The sequence below is a fragment of the Abramis brama genome, assembly GCF_963993115.1.
Source record: "Abramis brama genome assembly, chromosome: 21".
Classification (NCBI taxonomy): Eukaryota; Metazoa; Chordata; class Actinopteri; order Cypriniformes; family Leuciscidae; genus Abramis; species Abramis brama.
The window spans coordinates 4,749,265-4,772,832 of NC_139983.1; the positions used below are offsets into that span (position 1 = coordinate 4,749,265).

At 38.3% G+C, this 23,568-nt stretch overlaps 2 protein-coding genes across 2 annotated transcripts in view; one reads left to right on the plus strand and one right to left on the minus strand.

Moving 5' to 3' along the window:
* trappc12 (trafficking protein particle complex subunit 12) overlaps positions 1-22,368 on the minus strand; it is a 43,404-nt gene extending 21,036 nt beyond the window's left edge. Inside the window, exons 1-3 of the mRNA XM_084097119.1 lie at positions 22,311-22,368; positions 19,843-20,987; positions 13,370-13,486 (exon numbers count right to left, since the gene is read on the minus strand). Coding sequence (XP_083953245.1) covers positions 13,370-13,486; positions 19,843-20,967 — 1,242 coding nt within the window. The 5' untranslated portion in view covers positions 20,968-20,987; positions 22,311-22,368. The remainder of the gene's footprint in view (positions 1-13,369; positions 13,487-19,842; positions 20,988-22,310) is intronic.
* A 106-nt stretch (positions 22,369-22,474) lies between these two features.
* The window catches only part of eipr1 (EARP complex and GARP complex interacting protein 1), a 50,016-nt gene continuing 48,922 nt past the window's right edge, over positions 22,475-23,568 (plus strand). Inside the window, exons 1-2 of the mRNA XM_084096023.1 lie at positions 22,475-22,667; positions 23,331-23,414. Of these exons, the coding sequence (XP_083952149.1) occupies positions 22,626-22,667; positions 23,331-23,414 (126 nt within the window). The 5' untranslated portion in view covers positions 22,475-22,625. The remainder of the gene's footprint in view (positions 22,668-23,330; positions 23,415-23,568) is intronic.

A 23,568-nucleotide genomic window follows, 5' to 3' on the forward strand; every position in this document is an offset into this window, starting at 1 on the left:
CAATGAAGCTCTTTACGCACTGTTCTTGAGCTAATCTGAAGGCCACACGAAGTTTGGAGGTATTGACTCTGCAAAGTGTGCTGACCCCGCTCTGTGATTTTACGTGGCCTATCACTCCGTGGCTGAGTTGCTGTTGTTCCCAATTGTTTCCACTGTGTTATAATACTACTAACAGTTGACCGTGGAATATTTAGTAGTGAGGAAATTTCACGAATGGACTTATTGCACAGGTGGCAGCCTATCACGGTTCCACGCTTGAATTCACTGAGCTCCTGAGAGCGACCCATCCTTTCACAAATGTTTGTAGAAGCGTCTGTATGTCTAGGTGCCTTATTTTATTCAACTGTGGCCATGGAAGTGACTGGAACACCTGCATTCAATGATTTGGAGGGGTGTCCCAATTCTTTTGGCAATATAGTATATATGTGTGTGTAACAATACAAAAAGCAAGGTGGAACATTTTACAATTTATTTGTTCCCCACTCAATGTTTTTTGTTTTGTTTTGTTTTTTCACTAACTGTTCAGATTTTATCAAATTATTGTGCATCTTATTATTAAGTGCAATTTTTGTAATCAACATATCCTGCTGTATTATCCTCTAACCTAATTTATAATATCATTTTTGCCATTTATGAATATAGCCTTCTCTTACTGTGGCAGATTAAATCTTTGGTTGATTGTTTTAATTTTTCAATTCCTCAGAAAGTGGCCTGTGTGTGAGTGCATGTGATTCTGGGGAGGGGAGGTTTAACTACCAAGGGGGAGGGGGCGTGGTCAATGGGAAATCATCCATCATTTCCTAGAGGAAACACTGGATTAATCGACTAATTATTAGTAACAGCCCTAAAGTCTATCCCTCGTTTTTTTATCCGCCTTATATTCAATATCATGTCTACCTTTACTATACAATCTAAACAATCAGGTGATGATATAAATATAATATAAAGACCAAATTCACATTGTGAATATATTCAGATTTACAATTTGACCTTGTGAAATTTGCTGGTGACTGCATGTAATTTTGACACTTTTCTACCTTTGGATTTGAGGAGAACACTGCTCTTTGGCACTTTTTGCCCATGGTGTGGACATGTGCCTTAGATGGGATGCTGTTTGTCTGTTTTGTTTTCATTTGTGTTCATTTTCTCAGCCTGAGTTTAGTATCTCTTCTGTTTTCACAGGCATTAAAAATGCTTTCTCTTTCCTTCTGTGCTACTGCTTTCTCTCTTTCTCTTCTTTTAGAGATCCTAGAGCCTCTAAATCTTCATTAGAGGGGCAAATGAAGCTGAAAACCACTGGAAGGAAAACGAGCAAAAGCAGCAGCTGCCACTGAGATAAAACATAACAGAAGTCAATGACAGGGGAAACGAGGGTCCTCTCTGATGTACTGCACACTTGGGGACCCCAAACTCACACACACAAGACAGATCAGAGGTTCTGCTGTTTTACAGTTCCCGGTCATCATTAGGGGCTTTCGCACCGGAGGAACACTTTCATAGTTTCTATAACTATTGGAAGAAGTACAGGCTTTTTGGTGTGATCGCGCCGCAGGAACTGGGAACGATTTTAGTTCTAGGAACGCTTTTTGGGGGGACTAAATCAGAACCTAACCCAGCACTACAGGAACTACCAGTGACGTAAGTGTACGTTGATTGGCTGAACGTATGTGAAAAACCTGCCATTTTTATAAAAGCCGTGCAAACACAGTTTATAGTCTATATATTCACTCCACGAATAAGCAAAACAGCAATAGCTGGACCGAAGTCACACTGTAAAAAAATCATTTATTTATTCTATTTATTAAACCAATCTCCTTTGTTGTATTACTTAAATGTTTTTATTTTAATGAACTCAAAATTTTAAGGTATTAAGGTACTGTAACTATGTTAAACCAACAGTATTATTTTTTACAGTGGCACTTCTCAACCTTTACAATAAGGAGGAAACCCAATGCGACTTTGAAGGGACCAAGCGAAACATGATTATGTATTTCTGCTCAGCTAGCAACAACATGGCAAATGCTATAATACTTTTTTGTATACAGTTTACTTTCTTTGTTTAACATTTCTATCTATTAAAGTATTATATAGGACTGTTAAACAGATCATAAACTAATAAAGGCGGAGAATGGGAGCGCAGGTATTGGCGTTCTCAGTGACAACAAAGTAAAAATCTGCCACACCGTCAAAATAAAAGTCCCGCACAACAAGCAGAGCAGCAGGACGTTTGTGACGGCTTACGTCACTTCTAAGTTCCTATAACTACCCAGTGCAAAAGCCCCTATTTACTTATCCTCAACAAGTCATTCAAAACCTCAGTAGAACTCAAAAGGAGACATTTTTATTAATGTTCTAGCATGTGGTTCTTTTACACACAATTACTGTACAATGAAATATGAATTTTTTCTTGTTTATTTGTTTTTTTTTAAAAATATTGCTATTTAGGTTTAATTATTTAATTTTTTAAATATTTTTTCCCCTCCAGTTTAGTGCTTCAACTTAAACATTTTTCAGCTCAGAAACATTTCTAATTTTCGTTTAGATTAAGTTTTTCAACTAATATTTATATTTCATTTTATTTCAGCTTCATTTCGATTAACAGTACAGTTTTTATTATTTTTAGTTAATAACCCTGATTCAAAAAGGACACAAAATACATTTAAGTTGTTATTGACTGATAATCTTACCTGTAAGCAAGCTTTTAACAGCCATCTGTTTTATGAACTGAATGGATCCACTGATTCATTGAGAAATACGACTCAAAAGGCTCACAGTTAATGAATGAATCAGACACTGATACTTTGACTGTGAAAGGAGGACTAAGGTGGAAGTAAATATTTTCAGTGAATAATGACTTAAATTTGGGTCTTTTTATTACACTTCACATTTATACTTTTGGGTGAACTATACCTTCAAGGATGTCAATATATGATGCTGTAGCTAAAACAAAATAGAAGAGAATTATTTAGATGTTATACCATGGTCTGTTTGAATACTCAATTCTGATTGATTGGAAGGTGTGAAATAAAACGGTTTAATCCACAGCTAGATCCCTGGATTTTTATTAATAAAACTGAATCACTACATCATATTTTTCAGCAACGATGGGGTAGCGTAGCCGTGGATTATCCCTAACATAAACCTAAAGAAATGGTTTAAGACGAGTACACACTGAAGCCATATCAGTATTTTGAACACTTTCACCAAAGTCACAAGCAAGACATTCATTGAAACTAGTTCTGCGTTCGCGCCATATCGTAATTACCATAACCTTTTACAGCTTTACAGTCAGACTTTCACTGATGCTATGAAGATTATGGAGAGAATATTCACATAAAATATGTAAACACCTAAATATGTAGCTACAACCTTGTAAAACCGTTATTCATTGTTACTAACCCAAAAGCGCTACAAAGATTCATCCAAAATGGGAATAAAAACAGCTCTGTAAGCGAAACAACGAAACAAGAAGTGATAATGAACCAAGGAAAAAGAAGTAAATTAATACAATGAACAGGTGAGGAATAAACAAAAGCTGTATGGAAACAATTCACCAGGGAATCATACACCATTCAGAATTGAACTAAGAATGCCTTTTAAAATCCAATAAATAAAAATATAAAAAAACTACACAGACAACGAAAGCATGTAAATTCATTTCAATAAATACATAATTTTTCATTCATTCTATACAGTGTAACAGTGATGAATTGGCTGCTATTCTCATGAAAATTGGATCTATGAGACTAAATTCAGTAAGTTCTGTTTATTATATCGTTACAGAGACAATAGCTCTGTTTCCTGATTTTGACCCACACAGTTCCCTCTTTTCTGGAGAAACAAGTAACACCAACAACAGTTATCTGTTTCCTTGTCAGCTTTTCTGACCAAACAAAAGGGTCTGGCAGGAAAGCAAGCAGATCAGAGACTGAGAAAATATCACAAACTTAGTGTTGTACTGTAAAAAAGAAAGAATTCAGCAATGAGTTCAAACAACCTGCGTCACCAAAGAAGACTGCGGTAGACCCAGAGGTTAATTACTGAAAGCTATGCTAACCCGCAAGCGTTTTCTACATGCTGCACACCAAGATAATGCTGTTGTCGCATTGTTATCACCTCGGGTAGAAAAGGCATCTGTTAATGTTTCAGACAAATCTGCTAATATGAAAATAAATGTTGATGTAAGGTCTTTGGTGGTAAACCATCAACCAAATATTCTACTTCCTCTGAAAGCCAAAGCTAATCTGAATGCAATGGAAGAACCAATTACCCAACAGGCAAGCATTAGTGCCAATGTGAGGCTGAATAATGGATTCATTCAATGCAGATGGATTCAAAAGTCCTGTTTGGACTGATGAACCAACCAGTTGAAGCAACAGCAACTTAGTAACACAATTAATAACACAATAAAGTAGTAACACGATAAATGATTGCAAACTCGATTCAAACACCCACTCGATCTTGTTCCTAAATGACAACAATCTGGCTACGTCTATTAAACCATTGACAATTCGATCACAGAGATTCACAGAAATATTGTATCAATTACATCGTTACACCAGTAGGTGGCGACAAGTGACTGTTGAAAAATGTTTTTGTCATTGAAACATTCATTCAAAAAACACAGATTCATCCAGTAATTAAACAAGCAAACTCTTTATGAGTGAGTCATTGAATCATTCATTTAAAACTATTTAATAGACTGCAGCAGTTAACACTTCGTTTGATCCTATTTGTAAATTACTTGTTATTTTGTTTAGTTGTCTGTTCAGTATTGAGGGTGATTCGTGATCTCTATTTAAAAGATTTTTTTTTAAAATGTGATTCTCAATTTGTCCACAATCGGGCAGCTCGAGCATGGATTGTTTTAAACAATCCAGTATAGTCAGTAAAATCATATTCATTTAGTTTCTGTTAATAAGGACAATGAGGCAAATTAGGTCAGTGACTCTCTTTGGATACTTTTAATGAAATTCTTACTCATTTCAGACATTCAGAAACCATGGTCTTGCTTTTCTCTGCTGTCTTTGACAGTTTGAGACAGTAAAAGAACATCAGTACGATGGTCTGACAAAAGGACGAGGTTCATTTAAATGTTTATGTAAACACCATCAGATGTTTATGGAATCGTTATTAAAAATCAAGCAATATTAAAGTCAGTCTTTATCTTGAAAACGTCATATTTCACCTGCTAAGTAAAAAAAAAATCACACAAGATCTGGTGAGATTTTAATGATTTTACTGTAGGTAATTATGCTTATACTTACAGTTTCTTCAATAGATGGAGCTGAAAACCAGTTGTCGGTGAATGCTAGATAAGTGAATGCTAGATTTGTATATATTCATACAAATTATTTTTGTATCTGACACTTTTAAGAAAAAATACAAAAATGGAAATGACAACCTTGGAGATGAAAACCAACAACCTTCAACTTTAAAACGGTTTTATTGTTAAAGGAATAGTTCATTTAAAAATGAAAATTCTGTCATCCTTTACTCATCCTCAAGTTGTTTCAAACCTTTATGAATTTCTTTCTTCTGCTGAACACAAAGAAGATATTTTGAAGAATGTCGGTAACCAAATAGTTGATGGACCCCATTGACTTCAACAGTAGAGAAAAAAAGTCAATGGGGTCCATCAACTGTTCTTCAAAAAAATCTTCCAAATATCCTCTTTTGTGTTCAGCAGAAGAAAGAAATTCATACAGGTTTGAAACAACTTGAGGGTGAGTAAATGATGACATAATTTTAATTTTTAAGTGAACTATTCCTTTAAAGCTGTCTTTTGCAACTCTCTCACTCTCTACACTCACTGAATACTTATGGGCTGCACTGAGAGAGATTCAGTCCTTTGTGGCCAAGAAAATAAGATAGATAACAATATTATGAACAGCTGGAAAGGAAGTCAGGATGGTGCCGCGAGAAATAAGACCGAGATTAAGAGCCAAAAATAATCACTGGAACCCCGTATGGAGAAGACAAGAGCCAGACCAGAAGAAAAGAGAGAAATGAGCAGTCATGGGGAAACGAGGGAGGATGAGGCATCGTTCTTCTGTAGAATGAGGGATTTTCTATCAGGTTCAGATGAACAGCACATGTTGTGTTGTATCATGTATGTGAGACTTTTTTTACTCTGGGGATGACAGATCTGGATCAGTATGTACTTCTGCACTAGTCCCAGTTCTAGACCATTTTAACAGCTGCACGATTATTTGAAATGAAACCACATATGATTTGGCAAAGGCTGCGCAGCTTGTCAGTGGAGCACGGCTCTGTGATCAGTAGTAAATGCTGCTTCATCGGAAAGCCAGAGGGCGCTCTCGCGCAGACACTTGAAATATGCCCCGCAGAAGTTTGATAACGCACGTCATTTCCGGAAATCCCTATGGGCATCATACTATCGCTGTAGCTGAATAAACAGAAGATTGAAACGCTTTGATTGATTAAACATGACTAATACACATGACTACTACAATCTATGAGTTCTTCAAGCCTTCTCTTTCATGATAATAAAGTATATTTATACTTTAAAGGGCACCTCCGCAGGGATCTGTGTTAGGCCCTCTGTTATTCTCAATATATATGCTGCCACTTGGAAATATTATAAGGAAACATGGAATTAGTTTCCATTGTTATGCTGATGACACTCAAATCTATATTTCATCACGGCCAGATGAAAACGCTAAATTATCCAAATTGACAGAGTGTGTTAAAGATATAAAAGATTGGATGACACGCAATTTTCTTTTATTAAATCCAGACAAGACAGAGGTACTAATCATCGGTTCAAAAAAAACGCCCACAAAACCTCTCACACTACAACTTTAACATAGTAGGATGTCCTGTTACTTTATCCTCTACAGTAAAAGACCTGGGTGTTATACTAGACTGCAACCTGTCTTTTGAAAATCATATTTCATATGTTACAAGAACTGCCTTTTTACACCTTAGAAACATTTCTAAGCTACATAACATGCTATCAGTTTCTGATGCAGAAAAGTTAGTTCATGCGTTCATGACCTCGAGACTAGATTACTGTAATGCTTTATTAGCCGGTTGTCCTGCATCCTCAATAAACAAGCTACAGTTAGTCCAAAATGCCGCCGCTAGAGTTCTTACTAGATCAAGAAAATATGATCATATAACACCAATTTTATCATCACTACATTGGTTACCTATAAAGTTCCGTATTAATTACAAGGTATTGCTACTGACTTATAAAGCCCTAAACGGCTTAGCTCCAGTCTATTTAACGGATCTTCTATCGCCCTATAATCCATCACGCTCTTTAAGATCACTAAATTCGAGGCTTTTGGTCATACCTAGGATATCCAGATCAACCAAAGGAGGGAGAGCATTTTCACATTTAGCTCCAAAACTCTGGAATAGTCTTCCTGATACTGTTCGTTGCTCAGACTCGCTCTCCCAGTTTAAAACTAGATTAAAGACGCATCTCTTCAGCCAGGCATTCATATAATACTTTTAATCTTACAGTTAAATCCGACCTCTAGTTCATAAACGCCAGAGGAGAACTGGCCCCCGACTGAGCCTGGGTTCTCCCAAGGTTTTTTTTTCTCTCCATTAGGTCACCTGATGGAGTTTTTCAGTTCCTTGCCACTGTTGCCTTTGGCTTGCCCAGTTGGGGATATTTGGGGTAATTTAATTAAATTAATCAATCAACAATACTATTGATCAGCATTACCAAACGTGGACGTTTTTCACTAGAAACAAACATTGATGTATTATTTTAATTTAATACTGTGAAGCTGCTTTGATACAATCTGTATTGTGAAAAGCGCTATATAAATAAACTTGACTTGACTTGACCTGACCTATTATGACCCTTTTCACTAGATAAAATAAGTCTCTGATGTCCTCAGAGTGTGTATGTGAAGTTTTAGCTCAAAATACTCATACTCATATACAGATAATTTTTACAGCATGTTTAAATTGTCACTTTTTGGGGCTCAGAAAAACATGCCGTTTTAGTGTGTATCCTTAAATGCAAATGAGCTGCTGCTGCCGCACAGAGGGCGGAGCCTCACGAGCTCGCGCTTCAGAGCCTCATCTCATCTCACGGAATGATAATATCAAAACAGAAACTCTCAGTAACGGTGTTCATTTCGACCCAGAATCGGACAATAATGCCCACAGAGCCAGAGAATGCTGTATGGAGATAGAACAAGTATAGTTTAGTTTAATTACGATAATAACTTATTTTTCATCTTGCTTTTATCCACTATTAGTACCAGCCTGCTGTAGCAAACCCCGTCCGAATAAAGACCAAAAATATACTGATGAGTTCAATGAAGTTTACTGTAAGAGCTGAATAAACACTGTATAAGAAGATGTGCATTAAAGTCTTATCCATAAACTCTCTCTCTCTCTCTCTTACTCTCCCTTTCATAATCATCAACATACACAACAAATTACACAAAACACTCGTTACAACTAACAGTATACAAATATATACACACCTTTTCAGGGGGTGCTTAATAAACTGATAAACTATATCCATAGAAAGAAACTGTCGCTGTGGAAACTGTAAGCTAGATCACAAACAGTTGGTACAGATCCATCCTCGAGTAACAACGAGAGTAAATTAAGACAGCTATGTTCATTCTAACATCTAACAACAAAATACCTCAATCGCTTAGAAGACATTCTTGTCTACAGCTGCTCCGGTGTCGAAACAATAGCGGACTGTGTACAGCTCACTCAGGGCGGGTCTATGCTAATACAGCAGCGTCAGTCAACAGTCGTGGGCGGGGCTTGTGCAAAAGTACGTCACATTGCCCCGAATCTGAGAACGGCTTGTTCTGAGACAGTGCTTATGATTTATGGGGATTTAAAATAAAAAGCACTGGGTGGATTTGTATCATTATAGGGTGGTTGTGTACACACACTGCCAACACACATTTATGTTCAAACAACATGTAAAAGTGAATTTTGCATAAGAGGTGCCCTTTAATGCTAATCAACATAGCCTTTATCACTGTAGAATACTAAGAAATAATATGTTGTGTGCCTTATTCTGTGTAAGAAAAGTTAATTTGTCCCGTCTTAACGTTGTGTTTGTGAAGTGTTGCAAGCCTGTTCTCTGTTATTTCGTCTTCGTGACTACTCTTTGGCAATGTTCCGTGACAGAAGACAGGACCAAAGAACAAGGACTCAAATATGGATTTGCCAGCAGCACAATTGCTCTGATTAGAACAGCAAGGCAGAGCCCTCAAGGAACACACGAGGGATTTTCTACAACTGGCATGCCTGACTTAATTTCCCGACCGTTCATTAAAGGTATATTACCACTCCAGCTTTAATGAGCAGAAGAGGGCACGCCTGCCCGTCCTTTGTGGGACCTTTGTGGACTTTGTAGAGTGGGTGCTGGCCACCTATGTGTCCTTGTGTCCTGAGTCTGTTGAGTGAGTGAGTGAGAGAAATTCCCGAGTCTGTTCCAGTGAGAGAAATTCCAGAGTCCATTCCAGTGAAAGAAATTCCTGAGTCCGTTCCAGTGAGAGAAATTCCTGAGTCCGTTCCAGTGAGAGAAATTCCCGAGTCCGTTCCAGTGAGAGAAATTCCAGAGTCCGTTCCAGTGAGAGAAATTCCCGAGTCCGTTCCAGTGAGAGAAATTCCAGAGTCCGTTCCAGTGAGAGAAATTCCCGAGTCCGTTCCAGTGAGAGAAATTCCCAAGTGCGATCCAGTGAGAGAAATTCCAGAGTCTGTTCCAGTGAGAGAAATTCCAGAATCTGCCCTTCCTGTCTGCCCTTGTTGTATTGAAGAGGTGGTCCTTTCCTGTTATGTGTGTTTGGGCCACACACACGCCTCAGCTCCAGCCCCTGACCAGAGTCCAGTGATCGCTCCAGTCCACGAGCCCCGGTGCAGAGTCTGCTCTGGAGGCCACAGAGGCTGATCCTCCCTGGCTCCCTGAACTGCCGGCGCCTCCCTGGCTCCTGTATCGCCAGTGTCACCCTGAAGGCTTCCTAGCCTGCCGGCACGGCCCAGGACACCTGCCTGTTACCTTCCCCCACTCCCCCCAGTAGGATTCTTTTTGTTGCTTTTTGCGCCTTCTGGGAGGGGGATTAATGTCAGGGTTCTGTTTTGTCTTTTTTTAATTGTATTCACCTTATGTTTCCTCATTTTCAGTTGAGCATAAAACATATTTTCTTACTTGGCATTTTTGTTTTGTTTTTCAGTACAGATATCTAAACATTCTTAAATCAAGATACATTTACTTGAGAAGCAAAATGACTTAAGATATTAAGCTTTGTAAATTGAAAAGTATTAAAACGAAGTGAGTTTATGTTTAAAACAAGAAAAGATACTGTCAGTGGGGTAGGAAAAATAAACTTAATTCAGAGGGAGAACAAGATATTTTTTTCTTATCCTTGGCAGATATTTTTTTTAGCAAAAATTCACTTAATTTTGTAATTTGTAATTTAGACTTATGTAATTGTTTCTCAAGTAAATGTATCTTGATTTAAGAATGTTTAGATATTTATACTGGAAATCAAGGCAAACATTTTTTTTGCAGTATAATGACTGTATACCTTGAATGCAATGTTAGTCACTTTGGATAAAAGCAAAATACATAAATGTATTTAAAACACGTAGGATCTTTAAGAGTGATACAATGCAGTGTCTGTGAATGTCTCACTATATACAGAGGACTAATCCTGTGTGTGTCTCAGTAAGCCTCACACATGTTTCTCTTCTTGATCTGGCCTGTGAAGTCCAGGATCTGGGGATTAGAGCTCATGCTTCCACACTGCAGGCTGCCTCAGCATTAACGCTAGAGAAACACACACACACACGCAGGGTATCCTTGTCATTCAGTGAAGGACGTGGGCACAGCAGGCAAGGCTGTGCGTCTCAGGCCTGTCTGCATGTGTCTGACTCTTGTGTTCAGAGGTAAATCAGTGAGGCAGTAATTTTGGGCCCCTAGGGCTACAGCTGGAACTTCATGCTGCCTGATACAGCACTGCACACACACACACACACACACACACACACACACACACACACACACGTATATGTAGTTTATGTGTGTAAATCTCCATAGGTGCACCCGTCACAGAAAACGTTCTGCATTATTTTGAATAATTTTTTTTTTTAAAGCACAGTTTGGTATGTTTTTTAAGTTTTGTTGAGAGACACATGAAGTCTCTCATATACCATGTTTACGTTGTAATATTCATGCCATTATACACATTTGTGTCCACATAAACCGTATACAAACACACACACACACACACACACACACACACACACACACACACACACACGTGACATGTGACACGTGTTTCTTTGAAGTCTCTTCAGAAACATGACGAGAAAAAACAAAATATGACGTATTTTTGGTTTGTTTACATGTCTTTGGTCCGTGTTGTGTTCATATTTCATTCAAACTGCACCAGAGTTCGTTTTGAAGTGGATCGAAACCCATCCCCAAGCAGTCTCGGTCTGCTTGTTTGGTGGCACCAGGGTTCGGATGACACTTATTCAAATGAACAGCACTGACAGAGCAATCGCACCAGAGTTCGTTTAAATCGAACCAAACATGCCAAGTGTTAACACACCCTAAAATGTTCTAATAAAAATACTGTATATGGAGGTAAATATTAGGGGTGAAAAAAAAAAAAAAATATTCACATATGAATCTCGATTCTATCTTCCGACGATTCGAATCGATTCACAAATTTCAAAAATCTATTTTGTTTAATAATGTGATTATGTTGTTTAAAAGAAGGTGACAGTGCAGCACCCGGACAGTTTAGAGAGCGCACAGGCTTGCAACGGAGGAAGCTTTATGAGTGAAAATTATACTTGACAACGGCAGTTCATATCAATATCTTAACAAATAGAAAATAGCCTTAAATAATTTTTAGTTTGGTTAGTCGAGCACACGTCAAGCTTTTCTTGCGATATTTCCATGTAACAGGTAGGCTACTTCAGTTTTTACATAAAAGATGCACGTTCAATGTGGCGAGAGTGCAGGTGGTTTAAATTAACACAGTTATGAGGTGTTTATAATTTAAACTAAATAACTCCCGCTCGATTGGGACTAACAGGAGCTGCTGTTCATTTTTCTGCTGTTCGATTCTCGATTTTGAATCAAATTTCAATTCGATATATGCGTAGATTTGATTTTAGATTTGATCATAGATTTTAAATCTATGCATATATTGAATTGAAATTTTATTGAAAAATCGAGAATCGATTTTAAATCGAATCGTGGGATTCTAAAAGATTCCCACCCCTAGTAAATATTGCTGTTTATTACTATGTGTTGGTTATTGGTATATTGGTTCATATAAATAAAAGGGAATAAATATCATTTTTTTACTTCTTGATTAATTTTTTTTAGATTTTACTTCTTGATTAATTTTTTTTTTAAATCTTCATAGCTCCAGTGACTGTTGAGTTGAAATGATGCTTTGGATGAACCTTTTAAGTCATTTTAGAGTAAATAAATAGATTAAAGATATTATAAATGAAATATTGTCAAAAGGATAAAAACATTAAGATAGAATTTAACTACACTGTGAAAATAAATGTTTTTGTAAATTGTAAATAAAATTAGATTATTGGAGTAGCCCTACATTTTACACAAAAAAAAAAAAAAAAAAAAACTATTTCAGTATTTCAACTTCAAAATCTCATGTTTTATTCAATATGTTACTATTATTTGTCATTACAATTTCTGAGTGAAAATGGTAAAATCCTACACTAGATATTTTCAGTCACTAAGTTGTAATACAATATCAACAGTAAAATAGGTCAAAGCGTTTATAATGTGAGAGCTATCTACACAGCTGGGATTGCTTGATGATATTTGCACGTGGGAACGAGGAAAAGACATGTCTTGACGTCTATAATTTCAAGCAAGAACTTGTGTGAATGTCATGTGGATGTGGTCTGGAGTTTAGAAATCCAACACAGAGCAGCAAACGTCACATAACTGTGAGTTACTGTCACATTCTGGTCGTTGCTGGAGGTGGAAATATTGGTCCATCAATTGCTTATTGTAAAAATATTTAATTCAGTAACTATATGGTGAGTGACTACAATAGTACTATATCTAGATCATGAAACACTGCCACTTTACCAATACATTACAGTACAAGATTTTAGCTCAGATTTTTACTCCGATTTCCAGTCTGGAGCAAATTGCCACAAGCCTTCTGCAGATTTTAAACAGTCATAAAACTAAAAAAAGAAATGGAGATGGTGAACAAGAACACAAAAGTGGAGCTCCGCCATTAATGCCACTCACCTCCAACCCTCGTTTTAAAATGTGACATGTCTGTCTCAGCTGAAATGATTAAAAAAATGGGAGCACGAGAAGGAACAATCATGATCTGCTACTCACTATTAGCTGCTTGAGTCCCAGGAAGTTCTGCTCCACTGAGTTGGCCGAGAGCACCTGTCTCTTCATCGCTGCCTGGTCACCCAGAAAACGCTGCATGAGATCTTTCACCGCGTCGCCCTGCAAATCACACAGATTCCTGTTTCAGAGCGTTCCTACACTGAGGACAACGAAACAGAGACTGACAGAGATAATTATTCACTATGTCTTCACTTTTATTTACTGCAGTTTAAAGACCCTATGAAACGGACATACACTAGTTTGGGGTCGGTAAGATTGTTTTTTGTGTGTTTCTGAAAGAAGTCTCTTCTGCTCACCAAGGATGCATTTATTTGATCAAAAATACAGTAAATACAGTAATATTGTGAATATTGTTAAAATAACTTTTCTGTGAATATATTTTAAAATATAATTAATTCCTGTGATCAAAGCTGAATTTTCAGCATCATTACTCCAGTCTTCAGTGTCACATATGTAACATGTATGTTTGGTTTTGATTTAGTTTCATTGGCCCTCATTTATCATTCTTGCGTAGAAACGGGTGTATATGTTGGTGTAAGATTATGCTTACACTCCTCTCACCGCCTGATTTATGAAGCTGTGCGTACCTTTGAAATCCAGGTGTACGCAATACCTGCCCTTGATAAATGCCGCGGCTGAAAACGATCGTCATTAGAATAACACGCCCCTATATATTCAAGTCTCCGCTTCCCCCACGCCCTCATTTTACGCCATGGACACACGGAAGACGGCAAAGAAGAGAAACTTCTCTTTCTCTTTCACTTCTGTTTGGATGAGCAAATGACCTATCACAATGCATTATTTTACAGCACGTGTTTTGAAACAATTAGCATTTAATTTCATATCACGTCACATGTATTGGGATGTACAATAGTGATGATGATGTGATGTGGAGTACCATTCATTCACATTAATAATTGCATGACAATTTGTAATATTATTATTATTATGATTTTTATTATTAATGACGCTTATTGTTATTTAGAAGAAGAATGTCGTTATTATTATTATTATTTGTATTATTATTATTATTATTATTATTTAAAAGAAGAAGAATGTAATTTTTATTATTTTGTCAGTCTGAATTATTTTTTGGTCATTGAAAGCCTTTCATTACTGAACCCAGTGCGCACCTGCCGGGCCTAACCCTGAAACGTCAGGTAAAGCGCACAGACTCGCAACTGAAGGAATACATATGCCTACAAATCAAATGCTTTGGTAAAGTCACACAAATTAAACATTGAAGTCCATGTTGAACAAAAATAAACACTGAAGTTTATAATTACTATGTTGTTGTTTTTTTACAGTGGGTCATAATATATCATATCTTTTAGTTTGTCAGTGCGTTTTGTGGTGTTAGGAATTGTTTTTCTGCGCATTTCCGCACTAACTCAAAACGTGCGTACATGTACACCACCTCCTGAGCTGGCGTAGGATTTGAGCGTGCCGTACGCCAACGTCCATATTGATAAATCTCAAAGTCACCGTGGTTTTGGGTGTACGCCAGGTGTACGCTGGAAATTTGGTGTACGCACTTTTGATAAATGAGGGCCATTGTGTTTTGGCTCTGTTTTGCCTGTGTTCCCTAGTTAGTTTCCTTGGTTGTTAATTAGTTCTACACACCTCTTGTTTTTTCTTGATTAAGCCTGGAACACACCAAGCCGACGGTCGGCCAGTTTTTGTGCGTCGGCCGACTAAGTTTTCTCAGTGTGTTCCACATCGTCGGCAGAAATTGGTCCTCGTCTGCTTTTTTTCTGCCGATTCGACATGTTGAATCGGCGTCGGGCCGTCGGTGAGAGAGAGAACTCTGATTGGCTGTTCAGCTTAGTGCACGAGAATAATAGTCACAGTCATATTTGTTGAGCGCGTGAACACAATGGCCAATCAGAGACATATATGTTAAGCGCGTGAACACAATGGCCAATCAGAGACATATATGTTGAGCGCGTGAACACAATGGCCAATCAGAGACATATATGTTGAGCGCGTGAACACAATGGCCAATCAGAGACATATATGTTGAGCGCGTGAACACAATGGCCAATCAGAGACATATATGCTGAGCGCATGAACACAATGGCCAATCAGAGACATACATGTTGAGCGCGTGAACACAATGGCCAATCAGAGACATATATGTTGAGCGCTTGAACACAATGGCCAATCAGAGACATATATGTTGAGCGCGTGAACACAATGGCCAATCAGAGACATGTTGAGCGCTTGAACACAATGGCCAATCAGAGACATATATGTTGAGCGTGTGAACACAATGGCCAATCAGAGACATATATGTTGAGCACTTGAACATAATGGCCAATCAGAGACATATATGTTGAGCGCTTGAACACAATGGCCAATCAGAGACATACATGTTGAGCGCTTGAACACAATGGCCAATCAGAGACATATATGTTGAGCGCTTGAACACAATGGCCAATCAGAGACATATATGTTGAGCGCTTGAACACAATGGCCAATCAGAGACATATATGTTGAGCGCGTGAACACAATGGCCAATCAGAGACATGTTGAGCGCGTGAACACAATGGCCAATCAGAGACATATATGTTGAGCGCTTAAACACAATGGCCAATCAGAGACATATATGTTGAGCGCTTGAACATAATGGCCAATCAGAGACATATATGTTGAGCGCTTGAACACAATGGCCAATCAGAGACATACATGTTGAGCGCTTGAACACAATGGCCAATCATAGACATATATGTTGAGCGTTTGAACACAATGGCCAATCAGAGACATATATGTTGAGCGCGTGAACACAATGGCCAATCAGAGACATGTTGAGCGCTTGAACACAATGGCCAATCAGAGACATATATGTTGAGCGCGTGAAAACAATGGCCAATCAGAGACATATAAGTTGAGCGCGTGAACACAATGGCCAATCAGAGACATATATGTTGAGCGCGTGAACACAATGGCCAATCAGAGACATATTGAGCGCGTGAACACAATGGCCACTCAGAGACATGTTGAGTGCTTGAACACAATGGCCAATCAGAGACATATATGTTGAGCGCGTGAACACAATGGCCAATCAGAGACATATATGTTGAGCGCTTGAACACAATGGCCAATCAGAGATGTTGAGCGCTTGAACACAATGGCCAATCAGAGATGTTGAGCGCTTGAACATAATGGCCAATCAGAGACATATATGTTGAGCGCGTGAACACAATGGCCAATCAGAGATGTTGAGCGCTTGAACACAATGGCCAATCAGAGATGTTGAGCGCTTGAACATAATGGCCAATCAGAGACATATATGTTGAGCGCGTGAACACAATGGCCAATCAGAGACATGTTGAGCGCGTGAACACAATGGCCAATCAGAGACATATATGTTGAGCGCTTAAACACAATGGCCAATCAGAGACATATATGTTGAGCGCTTGAACATAATGGCCAATCAGAGACATATATGTTGAGCGCTTGAACACAATGGCCAATCAGAGACATACATGTTGAGCGCTTGAACACAATGGCCAATCATAGACATATATGTTGAGCGTTTGAACACAATGGCCAATCAGAGACATATATGTTGAGCGCGTGAACACAATGGCCAATCAGAGACATGTTGAGCGCTTGAACACAATGGCCAATCAGAGACATATATGTTGAGCGCGTGAAAACAATGGCCAATCAGAGACATACAAGTTGAGCGCGTGAACACAATGGCCAATCAGAGACATATATGTTGAGCGCGTGAACACAATGGCCAATCAGAGACATATTGAGCGCGTGAACACAATGGCCAATCAGAGACATGTTGAGCGCTTGAACACAATGGCCAATCAGAGACATATATGTTGAGCGCGTGAACACAATGGCCAATCAGAGACATATATGTTGAGCGCATGAACACAATGGCCAATCAGAGACATATATGTTGAGCGCGTGAACACAATGGCCAATCAGAGACATATATGTTGAGTGTGTGAACACAATGGCCAATCAGAGACATATATGTTGAGCGCGTGAACACAATGGCCAATCAGAGACATATTGAGCGCGTGAACACAATGGCCAATCAGAGACATATATGTTGAGCGCGTGAACACAATGGCCAATCAGAGACATGTTGAGCGCGTGAACACAATGGCCAATCAGAGACATATATGTTGAGCGCATGAACACAATGGCCAATCAGAGACATATATGTTGAGCGCGTGAACACAATGGCCAATCAGAGACATATATGTTGAGTGTGTGAACACAATGGCCAATCAGAGACATATATGTTGAGCGCGTGAACACAATGGCCAATCAGAGACATATTGAGCGCGTGAACACAATGGCCAATCAGAGACATATATGTTGAGCGCGTGAACACAATGGCCAATCAGAGACATGTTGAGCGCGTGAACACAATGGCCAATCAGAGACATATATGTTGAGCGCGTGAACACAATGGCCAATCAGAGACATGTTGAGCGCTTGAACACAATGGCCAATCAGAGACATATATGTTGAGCGCGTGAACACAATGGCCAATCAGAGACATATATGTTGAGCGCGTGAACACAATGGCCAATCAGAGACATATATGTTGAGCGCATGAACACAATGGCCAATCAGAGACATATATGTTGAGTGTAGTGTTGCACGATGTACCGATACTTCAAAAGTATCGCGATACTCGGAAATTAAAAACGTCACGATACCTAAATTTATCAGTATCGATACTTAAAAAAAAAAAACGCCTCCCTATGGACGTCTGTTTTTTTTCCTGACGCACGCAGCAAAGAACCTGCCGCTGTCAGTGTCATGTGACAAACTACAGCGACATGGCTGCATGTGCGAGCACAAGTGGTCCACGACTCGTAGAAAAAGATGGCGAGAGGAGTGACATATGGAAGTACGTTGCCTACGTTGCTCTGTTGCACGGTGCACTGATACTTCAAAAGTAAACCGGAAATTAAAAACGTCACGATTCCTTAATTTATTAGTATCGATACTTCTAAGAATGACCGCGTTCCAGATTTGTAAGGCCGGCGACACACTGGCTGCGTGTCGTGTCCGTTATTATTTCGGCTCCCATGTTAACTGCCTGCGTGACACACGCGTCTGGGCGCAGCTCGAGACGCGCGGAAAACGCGTGCATGCTAGAAATAGAACCGACGCCTATTTTTCACGTGACACGCAAGCGTGTTGGAAGCGTTTCCAGGCAAAATAGAATAGGAAAAGATGTTTCTGTCATTTTGACATGAATACATATTAATCAATGACATTTTGATGTTTGAAAGTTTTGACAAATACAATATAAAATGTAATTTGCACCTCTCAATACAGAACGAATTATTCTGTAGCCTATTTTGCCGTCAACACTGCCGACGTTGTCTTTGCTGCTATATATTTATGTTTAACATGAAGTATAGGCCTTCCACAACTCTCTCCCCACGTCAAATATATCACCAATGAGGCTTATCGTATGTTACCAATATTAAACATTGTTTAATATAATCGCTGTTCATATTTTTATTCAAAGTTCAGAATCAAGATAAAGCTCTTATGTTTCTTATGATAAATGAGATAATGCTGCTAAATTTATATTTTTTTTTACCTTGAATGTCATTGCTCTAATTTATTTTTTATATTTTTATATTTCATATTTTGTTCAAATGTTTAATATATCTGCTGTTCATATGTTCATTTATTAGTGTGTTATATAATTAGAATCTTGTTCCGGTTTTAAAATAAAGCACAGCAATGATATTTGAGAGTGTTTCTCCCTTTTCAGGAAAAGTATCGAAAAAGTATCGAAATCGCAATACTTGACTTGGTATCGGTATCGAAACAATAATTTTGGTATCGTGACAACACTAGTTGAGTGTGTGAACACAATGGCCAATCAGAGACATATATGTTGAGCGCATGAACACAATGGCCAATCAGAGACATATATGTTGAGCGCGTGAAAACAATGGCCAATCAGAGACATATATGTTGAGCGCGTCAATACAATGGCCAATCAGAGACATGTTGAGCGCTTGAACACAATGGCCAATCACAGTCATATATGTTGAGTGCTTGAACACAATGGCCAATCAGAGGTGTTTAAGAATCAGTTCAACATTGCTCAAATGCTAAAGGTAAATGCTGGTATTGTCACATTTGGTACTGTCGGTACTTTTGATGACATTATATCGCACACCCCTATGCTAAAGTAATCCTAAATGTAACATATTTGCCTATAATAAATATGGAATAAAGGGCACAAAATGCAACTTTTGAATGAATGTGGTCTTTAAATGAACACCTATAAAAAAAATTATTCTGTCATTATATACTCTTATTTCACATCAAACCTGCACCCAGTTTTTGCTTTGAATAAAAAATGTTCAAGAATCTTTACGCACCACATTCCATTTCGCAGATGTTCAAATTAGAAATCTGAAAATGTGATTTTGCGAAACTGCACTGACCTGTAGGTTGTCAAACTTGAGTCCGGGCATGGCCAGCTGCTCTCGGTCGATCTGCACAGGACTGATCTGCTGTGTGGCCACTGATATCAGAACCTTCCTGGTGTCGTCTGAGGGAAGCCAGGCGTCATAGCGCTTATCCAGATCGCTGGTGATCAGAGCGCTTGCGAAAGGGTCATCGCCGCTTGAGAACACGGCCTGGAGTTTGTTCACGGGCTCCGCGGGACTTTCTTGCGGTTTCGCAGCGACCGGGGTGAAGTACGTGCTGGCTGGCACAGCTTCCTGAGGCCCGGGGCCCGACGGAGAATCTGGAGTCTTGGCCGACTCTGCATTCGGGTTGCTGATTGATATGAAAGAGGTGGATGTGGTGAAGGAATCGAAGAAGTCCGAGGCGGGGTTGACCACGCAGTTATCCGTGAAGAACTTACTGAGGCTGGGACTGGGCTGGCACACTTGAGGGATGAGTTTGTTGGGGGTGTCTGTGTTGCCGATGGTAAAACTTGGAGATTTTACTAGCGTGGGCTGAAAGCCGTCAGGAATCAGGGCTTGTGTTTTGGGTTGCACAGCCTGGCTGAAGATAGTACACACCGGGACCGGCTCCTCTTTGGGGGACGTATCCGTATTCACCTCAAGTTCGGATTCCTGAACTTTGGGAGCCTCTGGGTTTGGGTCGTGTTGAGGAACAATTTCCCTTTTGTCATCCGCCTGTGTGATCTTCTCCTCTTCGTGCTCTTCTTCCAATAAAGGCTCTGATGTGTCCTCAGGTTTAGCGGTGTCGTCATCCTTTTGTTCTTCTGTATCTTCATCCGGTGTTTTGGACAAAAGCGCTTCCTCATCTTCATTCTGCCCCAAAAGTGAGTCGATGGGAACGATGTCCTCTTCCTCGCTGTTAGGGGAGTCTGAGATCATCACGCTCTCCATCATCTGGTCATACAGCTTGTCTATTAAGCTCTCAGAGTGAATGCTGTCGTCCGGTGGGGAGACGAACGCTTCGGCGTCCAGGTCGATGCTCTCCTCTTGGAAAGACGCTTCTGTTGTGTCAGTCTGGGGCGTGACAGAGGCTCCTGGCGTCTCTGCATCTATATCCAGAGTAACAGGCCTCTGAGATGGACCTTCACTGCTGTCCATGACTCCAGCCTGGATGTTCCCTGTCATTCCCAGTCAAACAAAACACACATCAATGAATAAGGCTAAATAGCTAAATTATAGACACATAAACACCATTGTGAATACATTGAGATGTATACTTTAGCATTCTTATTACACATATAATATTTACTTAAGTGTAAACTTAAATGTAATGTTTTCAGACACTTGACTGCATGATATTTACCATTTAATGAAAATGAATTATAGTTGAAATTTATTAAATGCAATTAGATGAGTGTTTTTACAAATTTATATGTAATTTCATATTCATACTCCTTTTGTCTTTAAAATAGTGCACAGCTGAATGTACTGAAAAACATGTATGATAAACTAAAATATACTTTAATGTTATTCATTTTTAAAGTATGTCATGTATTTAAATATATTAAATACATATTTAAATTTTGTAATTGAACATTTATGTTTTGATAGGGTCATTTTCTTTTTCCTGAAAATGTAAGTTAATGTAATCGCATTGGAATAAAACGTGCTGACTTTGCTCACTTCCCAATTTTTTGGGGGATATTTTGTGAGATTTTTTCCCCCACCATGTCACACTTGTGGTCAAAAATGACCAGCCTAAAAAAATAGCTTATAAATCTCTTGTTATGCTATATTTTCACCAAATATTCCTTTAAGTAGCCTTTGTTAAGAAACAGTAAATGAAGTGTACTCTCTTTAGGAATTTCATTAATATTGTATTATCTACACGTACAGTTTTTACAAAAAAAAATACAATACAAAATACAGATTTGAATTACAATGATTGTTTACATTCAATACAATTAAGCACACTTCTTTCTTTTTCACAAGGTCATTCTTACAGTGTTTCTCTGGTTTCTTCTCATATTCATATAGCACAAGAGATTTTGCTCTATATCTATTCAATTGCTCGTTTTTCGCTGGAGTTTGTGAAATAATATTTAAGTAAACATTCATTTATCGCACTACTGATAATATCAAAAGACTAAATAATAGAGGAATATGATTTGACAAATAAGTTTTAAGCCTTTTTCGTTTCCAAATAATACGAATTACAGAATGTCAAATGAGCTCCATTGATTCATTATATAAATAATTATAGAAATCCAAACATTCTGGAGGAGAAAATTAGTAAAAAAAATAATTAGGATTAAAATGCAGTTTATCAGTAATATAATACTGGATGCATGTCTGAAGAGCTCTGTAGCAACAACATGATGAATGTAGACTAACATACAACAACTGTTGAATTGACATTTAGGTGACCGTCATATTCATCATAATACTTACGCACAGAGAGAAAATTACATTATGATAAAACAGTAAAAACATGATTTTACCTTCAGTGAAATGAACGCTGTGATGACAGCAGTGTAAACACACGCATGCGCACTGACGTAAGAAGAGAACCCTACGGTGTGCGAAAGGTGTCAAACATCTGCGCTACGGAGGAGACTGGTATTCTCGAACACACTTCCGTTCGCAAAACACAAAGCACGAACTCACAGAGAACAGTGTTACGTGACTTTCCGTACGCCGTTTTCGTAAGTTTCATTTTACTCTCGCGGAACTGCTGTACATGTCATTAGTATTTGATAAACAGGAGAATGTTTTACTCTGAATTAAATCATAAATGAATAAATGAATGACTGAAGATGGAGGATGATGCACCGGTTATTTATGGCCTGGAGTTTCAGGTACTGTAGCTCTGTTTACCTTTTCATACTTCCACACAACAATCTCATATAGATACATTATGAACTGGTACCTATGTTTCACTGTTGTAATATTTACATGTTTAATATAAGATGGTTATTAAACATGTTTTTATATTAAACATGATAAATGGAGAGATCCGTTCCGTTCCTAATATCTGTCACAAACAATGTATCTTCGTATATTTTTGTATAAGTATGGAATCAGAAGGTAATAAACCATAAGCACTTACATATAGCCTACTATGAATGCCATATTATTATCATATAATATATATATATATATGATAATAATATGGCATTCATAGTAGATAATGATAATATCAAAAGACTAAATAATAGAGAAATATGATTTGACAAATAAGTTAAGCCTTTTTTGTTTCCAAATAATACGAATTACAGAATGTCAAATGAGCTCCATTGATTCATTATATAATTAATGATAGAAATATACATATACATGGCACATGGTTTTGGTAATTTTTTGTTTGTACGTGCTCAAGAAAACATGAGCCCATCTGTCCTATAATATCCAAAAATGCAGGTAGGTAACGTTAGGTAGCAGCTGAAGGCATTTTGTGTCAGATATGTATTTTCCTGTATTTTGGCTGTGTATGATTAATGCATGGGCTGTCATGTTTTCAGGCGCGTGCTCTGGCAGCTCAGACAGCGGAGACAGATGCCATCAGGTTTCTCGTGGGCACACAGTCACTTAAATTTGATAACCAGGTGAGTGAATGTACATTCTTTTCCCCAGTCGTCTCAATGGCAAAAAGTGTCTATATTCACTCCTATATGCAGGACTCTTTAGAACAGTCCATTTCATATTTATTGTTAATTCATGTCATAATACACTAACTAGGATAATACCATGGAAATAAAG